At 44.1% G+C, this 12,026-nt stretch overlaps 1 protein-coding gene across 4 annotated transcripts in view; it reads right to left on the reverse strand.

Moving 5' to 3' along the window:
* Positions 1-1,625: 1,625 nt before the first annotated feature.
* The window catches only part of ZDHHC3 (zDHHC palmitoyltransferase 3), a 45,929-nt gene continuing 35,528 nt past the window's right edge, over positions 1,626-12,026 (reverse strand). For 3 of the 4 annotated variants that reach the window (XM_081883051.1, XM_081883052.1, XM_081883053.1), the window contains one exon: positions 1,626-2,130. In XM_081883051.1, coding sequence (XP_081739177.1) covers positions 1,891-2,130 — 240 coding nt within the window. In that variant the 3' untranslated portion in view covers positions 1,626-1,890. Of the gene's footprint in view, positions 2,131-2,921; positions 4,586-12,026 lie in introns of those variants that run through there. The other variant, XM_081883054.1, reaches the window with a different exon arrangement.

Here is a 12,026-nt window from a genome sequence, read left to right on the forward strand (position 1 = left end):
CTTTTCAGTTCCCTTTTTGACACCTGAAAATTAGCTTCCCGTTTTAAAATTAGCTATATTTCGATTATATTTTGTTATCTATAAAGCTTTAAGTCCTAATACATTGCTACCTTGATTCTCAAACTTAATCCGTTCAACTCCTGAAACCAAGGCACGGCTTCCGATTGGCTGCACTCAATCGAAAGCTGCGTCGGATGTTTGGCTTCTGAAAAATGTTCGCAAACCCCGAACACTTACCTCCAGGTTTGCAGCATTCAGCAGCCAATTTGTTCAGGAGCCAAGCCGTTCGAGTACCAAGGTACCACTGTAATAGGCTAGGATCCAAAGAGCTACTCCAGGATAGATTGTTTTTTTCTTTAAATGCCACACCAGCTCCTTTGATCAGGACGTTCTCCTCCTCATAAGCTGCTTTAGAAACTCCCTTCAGTTTCAAAAAAGTGTTTTGCTATGCCCTAATAGGCAGTGGGAGTTGAGACTTAAAAGCAACACAAAACCCCAAAGCACAGAGAAAAGAACACAGGTTGTTGTTGTTTTTAGATCCTAGCTATACTGAACTCATCCATCACAGAGCTCTCCCTGTTCCCTTTATTTTTACAAAAAGACAACAGATAAGGTGCTAAATGGGCTCTCCCAACTGATAAACAACATAAAACGCAAAAATCCCCTTGGTAAATTATTATTTTTTATAGCACCTGGTATTAAAAGGGAAGATCGAAGAAGCCATTGGTCTCTTTCTTAAGTCTTTGCTTCCAGAAACATTCTTGTTCTTAGAAACACTGCATTACACGTATCTTCTCTTACATGGGGGTCTTCTCTGTTTACTAAAAACAGAGAATCTCAGTATCCTCAACACTGAAAGTTAACCCTTTTGAGATACACGAGAATAGTCACTCAAGGCTCTGCCATTCAAAGCGATCAGCCAAGTCGCTATGATAAACCAGCCTCACGAACACACTGTACAAAAAGATGTGACTGGCCTTCAAGCTTCTACACCAGGCCAGAACCACAATTGCAACAGTTCTCTTTCAGAGCCAGAGACTCTCTGTGCTGCAAATTACTCTTTGAAATAAATGTAGATCAATGGGCCATCTGTAAGTACAGTGGACCCTCCGGATACGAGGGTCTCTCCGTACCCCAAAAAGTCCACATCTAGAGGTGCCGCTTCTGCGCATGCGGTGAAACCTGGAAGTATACACTTCCGGTTTTGCTGCGCTCGCAACCCGAAAGTTACGTTACCCGAAGGTAACGTAACCCAAGGGTCCACTGTAAATGGTCTAATGCCAGATTCCAAACCACCAAAGACCAACACCCAAAATGTAGTTTTTACAAACTACGTATCTACAGCTTAGCTGTACTAATGCTGTTTTTTTTATGTGTGTGAGTGGGGGGGGGGAGGCTGTTACACCTAATCTTTATAGTTATTTTGCCGCAAAAAATGTGGCAAAACCCAACCGTTTATAGCACATTAATACTTCCTGAGGAATCCACTTACATATGTTCAATGGTGTGAGCAGGAACAATGTGGTTTCATTGGTCTCCAAGAGTCCAATACTGGGCTTGGATTTTAGTCCTTGAATCCATTTTCTTGGCCGGTCTTTCACGAAAGCTCACCACCAGATCTGATGGGTAAGTAAGAGTTAAGCTAAGTTTTCGTTATTGCATATTTTTAGGCATGGTCAACTTTGGACAACCCGTTAATGTTTTGTTTTTTGAGTTACAGAAGCTTGGTTAAAATCCTCATCGCCGTCAGTAGGTCACATTGCTGTACCGCTTCTTGTCAGGTGAGGTCCTTGGCTAAAGGTTTCATTGGTTTCATGCGTCACAATCTCTTAAAAAGCTACGGCTCAAGTGCTCGAGCTATAGAAGCATACGGAGATCTGCAAGGACACCTTATTCGTCTAGCACACCCACAACAACCTCTTGAGGAGAAAGCTGCTCGAAAGCTTCCTGGACCGCCATCTCAGATGGAGCCACTGTCGCCGTGCCGGCTGGAGGAGCCTTCTTGCAACTCAGGTCTGAAAAAGGATTGAACCACCTGGGTGAAAGATCACCCCCAAAAGCCAGTTTCATCCCTTCCCAGCCGGTGACTTTTTCCCACGTCGGCTCCTGTTTTTTAAGCCGCTCTATGCCCTGCAGAAGACAAAAGTTTGGGGTTTATTCATCACCGGCAGTTAAAAACCACAGAACTTGGGAAACTGCTAACTAATCACCTGCTAATAACAGCATAAATAGAATTTTCTAGTTAGGGCTAAGAAGACTCCTGAAGATTTTTTTTCCCCCTTACAGTGTCCAGGCATAAATAAAAAGGGAGGGAGCAGCGGAAAGGAGCTTGATAAATAAACCATTGTGAGATATTTATCTCTACTGAGAGAAAAACAGTGTGTATTATACACTAACAGGGCATGACACCTAAAAATATATTTTTTAAAGATGTTTTTTCTTGAATGTTGCCCAGGGCTGCCCAAAAAGGCTTCAGGCTCAATGCAGGCAGGAACTATCTTATGAAAGAAAAAATACCCTCTCCTTCTTTCCTAACCGTTAAAAAGCATGCAATTGCTAAAGGCATCTTTCATCTGAATAAATTGCTCTACTTCAAGCACACAGTGAGATCGGCTAATCCACTTTGTGCATTCCTATAGCAACAGAGACACTTCTACACCCAACTGTTGAGCAGCCAAACAGATTTTGTTACAGAAATATCTGCTTACTCATTGAACCAAGTCGGTGGAAACTAATTTAAATGAGTAGTCGGTGTACGGTTGATTTCAAACGTTTTTTTTAAAAAAAGACATGATTTAAACCCAAATTCTGGTACTCAACTTTCTTCCTCCTTGCACCTCCTTGGGTGCAAGTGGTTATTCAAAGATGTTTAACAACAACAGCAGCAGTAACAACAACAACATCTTAAAAAGGCACAGGAACAGTGTTCAGAAAAGGTTTATTGCATTTGTTTCCCATATGGAAGCATTGACAGAATTGAAAAAGATGCAGCATTTACATAGTTTTGAAACGAGACAGATCTTAGCCTCCTTCACTGATTCCCACCCCGGCTTTGATTCAGTCAAAAGAATTAATTCAGGAGCATAGCTTATTTGCAGTTCTACCATCTTATAGTGCTGGGTTTTGTTTTGTTTTTTTGCAATTACTATGATGGCTCTAATCAGTAGTTTTTTGGATCCAAAATATACAATAAAATCCCTGTCGAGATACCCAAAAAATAATAATTCTACAGACTCAAGTAGTTTCGGGTGTAATCTAGTTAATTCTACTCGCTTTTGTCTTATACAGAATGCCCTCAACTCAAGTCCCCGTTTCCCAGATCTTACGACATACAGAGTTTGCCGTCCACAAAGCTGTGACAGAAGGCATGCATGATCCTTTAACACTTGACATCTCCCCAATGTAAAATATATAATATGTATAAATATAAAGGAGAACAGACATTTACAGAGATATAAAAAGGTGGCAATATTTCTTTTAAAAAAAGACAACGCATCTACGGAAACATTCTGTGCTTAGGTTCTCATTTGGACCGGCAAGCCTACATACATATGAACACTGTTGAATAAGCATCCCTCCTTTTATTTTCCAAAACAAAGACAGACATCATCTTGCTATTCTATACATTGAAATAAAGATTTCTCCCTCCTCCAACTGTAAGGCATCAAAACCCACACACGCCGACAAAAACCTTCCGCCGTTTAACCCAGGAACAAGGGAGAGGATGGAACCAAACAGTGTAAAAAAAAAAATGAAAAAAGGGGGGAGGAGATGGAATCCTTTCTGTAGCTTTCCAAAGTACAGTAATGTCGGCAATACGTTTGAGACATTAAAAGCTAGGCAATTTTGTTATTAACGGACCCTTTGACAGGCTCAGGCTTTTGTTCTTCCATCTTTCGGTTCTTAGCGAGGCTTAAAAGCTCAGGGTGGGAGTGGAAGGGAATATCGCAACACGAAGAGACCCCCATAGTTCACCGAAAGCGTCAGCTGCCACCCCAAAGTCCATAATTTGTTACGCAACGAGATGGCACTGTTGGCACGGACTGTCACTTGGGTGCCAGTCAGGGTGTGTAAAGACTGGAGGTGGGCGCCAAGAAAAGAGACACCCCCCCCCCTTTTCCCATTAGTTATGTCATACAGAAAGCAGACAGGAAACCAAAACAGACCCATCAAGTTAACAGGTTAAAAAAGAAAAGGAAAAAAAAGCTTTAGCCACCAGAGACAAAGAATGACTGAAAAGTTCTCTTTTTTTAGTTGTTTTTAGACTACAGGGCGCATTTCTTTTTTGTCTTTTCTCTGCCATCGTCAGCCATTTAATAGGCGTTTTTTTTCCTTTAAAAAAATTCGTTTGAAACATTCATGTAGAATAACAGTAGTGCTGTAAATGTGGTTTTTGTGTTTTAGTGGAAATGCTGTTCATGGATTCTTAGACCACATACTGATAGGGGTCTGCTTTTCCTTGATCGGGAGTGGCAAATGGGCTAAGCCAAACTATAGAGAACGGGTGGCCAAATACTGCTTTCATGTTCATCCATTTTGTTTTTTTAGCCCATCTTCTCTCTTCTTTTTTCAACTGTTCTATTCCCTGAAAACAGAAACATGACATTTTCAGTCAGGAACTTAACTCGGTAGTTCTGGTTTCGGGGAAAAAGGCTCCCTCTCGCCTACCCTTTTATCAAATGGCTGTAGCAGGAAAATAACCAATTCCCTGAACACTCCCCACTTTGTGAGTTTGCAAAAGGATAGGAAAAGAACGAACACAAACCAGCAGCAAATTTATGAACAAAGAGGAAGTCATATAATGTGTTATGAAAGTTTTAGGAACTCTCCAAATAAAAGCATTGCATACGGGAGTCAAAAGGGTTTGTGCAAATGGTTAATCCCTCCATCAACTTCCAAGTTTTCCACAAGGAAGTTCAAGAAATGCCCACTGAATCTTCAGACTAGCAAGCTACAGGCTGTGCCAGCAGGGGGAAAGAGTTGCAGGATAAAGACGGTGCATATATCAAAGTGAAAAAAAGGTACCCCATTAGTTTAGGAACAGTTGGGGGAGAGCAAACTGAGGCGCCTCCGATAACACGCCACTTGTTTGCTGACCACTTGCGTGTTAGCGTTTGCAATCACGACTCCAAATCTGAAATAACACCGACACAAAGTATAGAGTTGTACACTGGGAAATGAATCGGTTTTCCAAAATACAGTGGTACCTTGGTTCTCAAACAACTTGGAACCCAAACACTGCAAACCCGGAAGTAAGTTTGCAAACTTTTTTGGGAAGCCGAACGTGCTCTGTTTTGAGTGCCACGCTTCTATTTTGAGTGTTACGCTTCTGATTTGAGTGCCACACTGAGGTCTACCTGTTTTTGCTATTATTTTGCGTTTTTGTGGCTTGTTTTGTTTTTGTGACTGTGTGGAACCCAGTTCAGTTACTGATTGATGGATTGTGTGACTGCGGTACGTTGTTTATTGCTTTCATTTTATGGATCAATGGTCTTGTTAGATAGTAAAATTCATGTTAAATTGCTGTTTTAGGGGTTGTTTCTAAAAGTCCGGAACGGATTAATCCATTTTGCATTACTTTCTATGGGAAAGCATGCCTTGGTTTTGGAACGCTTTGGTTTTGGAACGGACTTCCGGAACGGATTATGTTTGAGAACCAAGGTATCACTGTATGCCGTGCCAAAGATTTGAGGCCCATTTTTCACACTGACATTTAGAAAGGTAGGAAGGACAGAGTGCAATGAAATGAGAAACCCTAGGGAAAATCAAGTCACAGAATCAAAGGAAGCTGGGAGGGCGCTCACAAAACCAGGCCAAACACAGAGGAACTACAGTTGTCACATTTCTCAAAATGGGGACCTGGAAATATATTGGAATCTTGGGTACAGCCAGAAGCGATCATGTGATAACAGGTGTTAATTATGCAGAAAACCTGTCATGGTGGTTAAGTGTACACACTGTAGCAAAGAAAATATTCCTATATTTCTAAATATTTTTACGCACGCACACACACAAAATGACTGTGCCTAAAAATAGCCATGCAAGCCAAGGAGAGATAAGGTGATCCTTGATTTAAATGCTCAGCAGTGAATGGCTCACATCTGAGCAATGAGCAATTTCAAGCCACTTGAATAGAAACTAAAACAGTATCAAATTCATCATAGACACACCAGAAGAGAATTGCCTAGAAAGTCCCCCCCAGTCAAATGCATTTCCAGAAGCAGCCATTCCTCAAAAAAGGGGGGTGGGGGTGGAGATAAGTTAAAAAGGAAGTTGAAGGGGAGAGTCGGGAAGCCCAAAAATTGCTTTATAGCCGCTATAAAAAATGATCCAACAGAACATAAACTCCAATATAGGCAGGCATCAACTGATGGGTGCTTCTGGAACGCTTCAAAAACTTATTTGCTCAGGCTTTTCCAGGTCATTAATGGCTGAATCCTGTAGTTTATATTCATATTTTACTAAAAGGTTTTTATAGATGTTTTATGATTTGGGGGAGAGATTAGTATTCTCGGGGGTCTTTTTGTGGCCCTTCCTGGAGTCAAAGGCAGTACAGAAAATTGTATTAATCAATAAATACCGTATTTTTCGCCCTATAGGACGCACTTTTCCCCCTCCAAAAATGAAGGGAAATGTGTGTGCATCCTATGGGGCGAACGCAGGCTTTCGCTGAAGCCTGGAGAGCGAGAGGGGTCAGTGCGCACCGACCCCTCTCACTCCCCAGGCTTCAGGAAGCTATCCGCAAGCCTTGCGAGCCCAGCAAGAGTTCCCGTCAGGCTCCCAAGGCTTGCGAATAGCAGCCTGCATCCCGAAGCCTGGGGTGCGCTGCACAGTGCACCCCGGGTTTCGGGCAGATATCGGGCAGCCCCACAAATTCGGGGGACAGAACTTGTTCCCCGACCTGGTTTGGAGGCTGGCGCTGGGAGAAATGGGCTTCGCGCCAGCCCCACAAACTCGGGGGACAGCAGGGAGGCGCAGCGCCGCCATCCCGCTGTTCCCTGACCTTGTTCGGAAGCTGGCGCTGTGAGAAATGGGTTTCTCCCCAGCGCCAGCCCCACAAGCTCGGGGGACAGCGGGGAGGCGGAGCGCCGCCATCCCGCTGTTCCCCGACCTGGTTTGGAGGCTGTCGCTGGGGAGAAGCACACTTCTCCCCACCACCAGCCCCACAAGCTCGGGGGACAGATATCCGCAAGCCTGGGGAGACCGGCGCGACTTCCCGCCGGGCTCCCTAGGCTTGCAGATAGCAGCCTGTTCTGGGGGCTGGGATCGGGGGAAACTCGGGCATCCCTCGCCCCTGCCCCGCCCTGGGGGGGGGAAATAATTTTTTCCCTTTTATTTCCCCCCCAAAAAACTAGGTGCGTCCTATGGGCTGGTGCGTCCTATGGGGCAAAAAATACGGTACATCAGAATTGGTATGAATAAAGCTGCCAATGTGTTTCTTTAATAAAACAGAAATCTTGCTAAACTGAAGGAAAAGGGCGGGTGGGGAGAAACAGCTCTGGCAAAATGCAGAAATCGCTAAGGCATAGAGAGAAGAGAGGTGAGGAGCAAATTGCTGGAGGCACAGACGCAGCTAAATATTTCTTTAAGAAACATCATAGGCGAGGAGTCAGGGAGATGGCAGGACCTCTGGATAATATATAAAAGGGTCGTCTGAAGGAGGACCTGGCGACAGCAGAGAGCCAGGTGGATTATTTTCATCTGCTTACACCGCAGAAGATGTTAGCGATGCCAACATCTGACACATCCGAGTCAAACCGAGAAAGGCAATGTGTTTCAACTAACGATCGCTGGATCTGGATGACATTCATATGCAAATGTAAAATTGCTCATCTAAATAGTCTACTTACAAAATCAACCTCATTACCGACAAATATAACACTTTTTTTAAAAAGGGAGATTCGGAGGCAAATTGGGGTAACAACAGACTCATCAGCCTAATTTCTGAGCCAGGTAAGATAAAATTATGGAGCGTATTGAAGAATAAGCCTTGCTGAGAATGAAGTAGCACGGCTTCTGGAAAGTCAACTTCTGCCTTAAGAATATTTTGAGAATCCTTTGAGTCTCAACAGGTGTGTGAGTTAGTAGATACTGAATGCATTCAGTTGTAACAGCAAAACATGATTTACTGTTATGAACAGCTATAACCCTGGGACCTGCACACACCCTTCTCTCCTTTGGCATTCAAACAGAGGAGGGATTCAGAAACATCTGCCTAGTAAACTGTGGTTTACGTAAAGCAGGATTAGACCACAGTTTGAAATCCTGGCTTTGCCTTGATGCTTGTGAAGATAAAGTACTCTTTGCCATCATGCCTGGAAACATAACTTGAGCTTTTAACGAAGTTTGGCAGGATGCACTAAGGATGGTGGAATCTAAAGCAGAATGGAGAAGTTTTGGAGCATCTCTCCAAACTGGGTGATGAGCAACAAAAGGGCAAAACAATATTCAAGGAAGTGCAAAGTGATACTCAGGGCAAAAGAAAAAAAAAGACCCCAAAATCTAACTTCATATTTACATCGGTGGGATCTGAATTTACATGCAACTACCCAGAAAAGAGATTTTGTAGTTCTGGAGGACTGTGCATAGAAAACAACAGCTTAGCATGTAGTGAGATACAGTTGTACCTTGGTTCTTGAATGGAATCCGTTTTGGAAGTCCGTTTGACTTCCGAAAATGTTCAAAAACCAAGGTGTGGCTTCTGATTGGCTGTGGGAGCTTCCTGGCACGCAATTGGAAGCCGCATCGGATGTTCGGCTTCCAAAAAAAGTTTGCAAACCAGAACACTCACTTCCAGGTTTGCGGCATTTGGGAGCCAAAACGTTCGAGTCACAAGGTGTTCAAAAACCAAGGTATGACTGTGTCTGTGTGTGTGTGTGTGTGTGTGTGTGTGTGTGGACAGCAATTTGTCAAGATTTACGTTAAGCCATTCTAAAGCTGACCACGTATATGAGCATCTATATTCAAAATGCGAGTTGTAACTTTTCTAGATGCAATTGGCTTAGGGCCTGAGAACCTTATGGACTGCCTTCTGCATGGACCTTTCCATGTTTGAAGATCTCTCTCCAATGTGTTTCTCTGTGTCATTCCCCCTACACACACACACACACACACACACACACACACACAAGGCGAGGTCTTCTCTGCTATGGCATTATGGCTTTGGAATGCCTTCCCCAGGGAAACTGACCGGCTACTGAATCTAAAGTCTCTTTGGCACCAGTGAACAACTTTGTTTTGCTCGAGTTATTTAATACCTTTTAGAACCATGGAGCTCTTAGCCTTCTGCTTGCTGCCATCAGTAAGTAATTTGCCATTTTTATACAGAATCATTTTGTTGTGTTTTAACTCCTGCCCGCTGCTGCTGGAGTTTTGCATGCTGTTCTGTTATTGAGCTTCTGGCACCTACTGAAGACTTTTATATTCCAGCAGACATTTTAATTGAGGCTTAATTTTGCAGTTTTAACTGATTTTTACCTTTTTTTACTGTCTCCTTGTAAAGCATTTAGAGCCAATGGTAGTCAAGTGGTATATAAATAGTTTGAATAAATAAGAGCACCCAATTAAAATTTCGTAGCGGCAGCAAATGTGAGTGACATTGGAAGCAGTGACTACTGTATGTTTTGCTCCGTAAGACGCACCTGGCCATAACACGCACCTAGTTTTTAGAAGAGGAAAACAAGAACAAAAATATTCTGAACGAAACAGTGGATGTATGATTTTTGTGGTTCATGCTGTGGCCACAGACATGTGATTTGACAGTGAGTTTGGGGTTGCCCAATGCAAAAATCCTGAGGATCCATGTGGATCCGTGCTTTGTAACCACGTTTTAAGTGGGGAGGGAAGGAAAAACACTGAAGGGACAAGGAGCATGCGTGAGGTATGTGGAGAAGGAGCTTTTCAGCTAGCTGAGCAGGGACGAGGGAGGGAAAGAGCACGATTGCTTTAAAGGAGCCAACTGGACAGGAGCCGCTTACACCCGTGTAAGCGGCTCCTCTCCTGCTTTGCTGCTTCAAAGCGAGCCACGGAGGAGGGAAGGAAGGGGAACCATGGATCCTCTGCTCACGACTGCAGCAGGATCCCCCTGCCATCTGTAGACATTCGCTCCATAAGACGCACAGACATTTTCCCTTACTTTTCAGGAGGAAAAAAGTGTGTCTTATGGAGCGGAAAATATGGTAGGTAAATCACCTGTACAGTCGTACCTTGAAAGTCAAACAGAATCCATTCCGGAAGTCCGTTCGACTTCCAAAACTTTTGGAAACCAAAGCGCGGCTTCTGATTGGCTGCAGGAGGCTCCTGCAGCCAATCAGAAGCCATGGGAGCCCCATCGGACATTCAGCTTCCAAAAATAGTTCACAAACCGGAACAGTCACTTCTGGGTTTGTGGCGTTCGGGAGCCAAAACGTTCAAGAACCAAGCTGTCCGAAAACCAAGGTATGACTGTATAGAACAGTTTCTTCTTCTGAGATAATTCATTTTTAACCCTTTCTGCTTTGGCATTCAACTTACTTTCAGCTCCCAAGAAAACATGGGTAAGAGCAATGCAGTTAACCTGAAAGCGGGCACAGAATTCTTGGAAGGTTAATGCTTAATCAAATCCCTGTGCAGCCTGGGGCTGCAGTCCTAAGCATGCTTACTAGGGAGCAAGCCCCACATAACAAAGTGTGAAATATGCTCCTCAGTAAGGCTGCTTAGGATTGCAAAGCATGACATGTACGTTTAGGCATCTGAACTTACGACACGTTCACCTGGCAGGATGTGGGTGTGGCAGGGAGATTAAGTAGTGACACTACAGGTTCTGACTCCATGGATGCACTTTCAGGTATATATGACCTCATTAGTTCAAAGCTGTTTAATCCAGGAACGAAGTATTTTACTTCCCACACATAGCAATGGATAGTTAAATATTTGTTCATCATCTATAGGAAATGCCCTTTGCAGATGTTGCTTTTTTAAAGATACTACTAAGTTGCCAAGCACACCTGCATGACAACTTTTTATATAAGGTAAAGGTAAAGGACCCCTGGACGGTTAAGTCCAGTCAAAAGCGACTATGGGGTTGCGGCGCTCATCTCGCTTTCAGGCCAAGGGAGCCGGTGTTTGTCTGCAGACAGCTTCCCGGGTCATGTGGCCAGCAGGACTAAACCGCTTCTGGCGCAACGGGACACCGTGGCGGAAACCAGAGCATACGGAAACACCATTTACCTTCCCACTGGAGCGGTACCTATTTATCTACTTGCACTGGCATGTTTTGGGATTGCTAGGTTGGCAGGAGCTGGGACAGAGCAACGGGAGCTCACCCCGTTGTGTGGATTCAAACTGCCGACCTTCCAATCGGCAAGCCCAAGAGGCTCAGTGGTTAGACCACAGCACAACCCGCGTTGATAATGGATATCAACAAAGGAAACAAACAGGCCTTTCCGTCTGATTTATGAGGGGAAACAAGCAGAGGACAAAAATGACTGTGTTGGGTCTGAGTGGCATCTATTTACAGCTGTCAGTTCACAATAAAAGAACATCCTACTAACTAGGGAGGAACCAAGGAAGAGGGGCAAATAACCTAGTGCACCCCACAGCAGCCATGTCGGAACACAGACACATCCGTCCTGCGACACAGAAGTTGTGAAAGGATGCTGAGACTACAGGTTTCCTTCAGGTGTGTCAAGTGAAGGTCAATACTACAACATAATAGTTCCTCACAATTCTCATTTGAAAGGGGCAGAAAGCAGAGACCCAAGACATCCACTTTAATGAAACACTATGGTCCAACGCGGGTGGCACTGTGGGTTAAACCACAGAGCCTAGGACTTGCCGATCAGAAGGTCGGCGGTTCAAATCCCCATGACAGGGTGAGCTCTCGTTGCTCGGTCCCTGCTCCTGCCAACCTAGCAGTTTAAAATCACGTCAAAGTGTAAGTAGTTTAATAGGTACCACTCCGGCGGGAAGGTAAACGGCGTTTTGGTGCGCTGCTCTGGTTCGCCAGAAGCGGCTTAGTCATGCTGGCCACATGACCCGGAAGCTGT

Source organism: Podarcis melisellensis (genome assembly GCF_964234715.1).
Source record: "Podarcis melisellensis genome assembly, chromosome: 12".
NCBI classification, from domain to species: Eukaryota; Metazoa; Chordata; class Lepidosauria; order Squamata; family Lacertidae; genus Podarcis; species Podarcis melisellensis.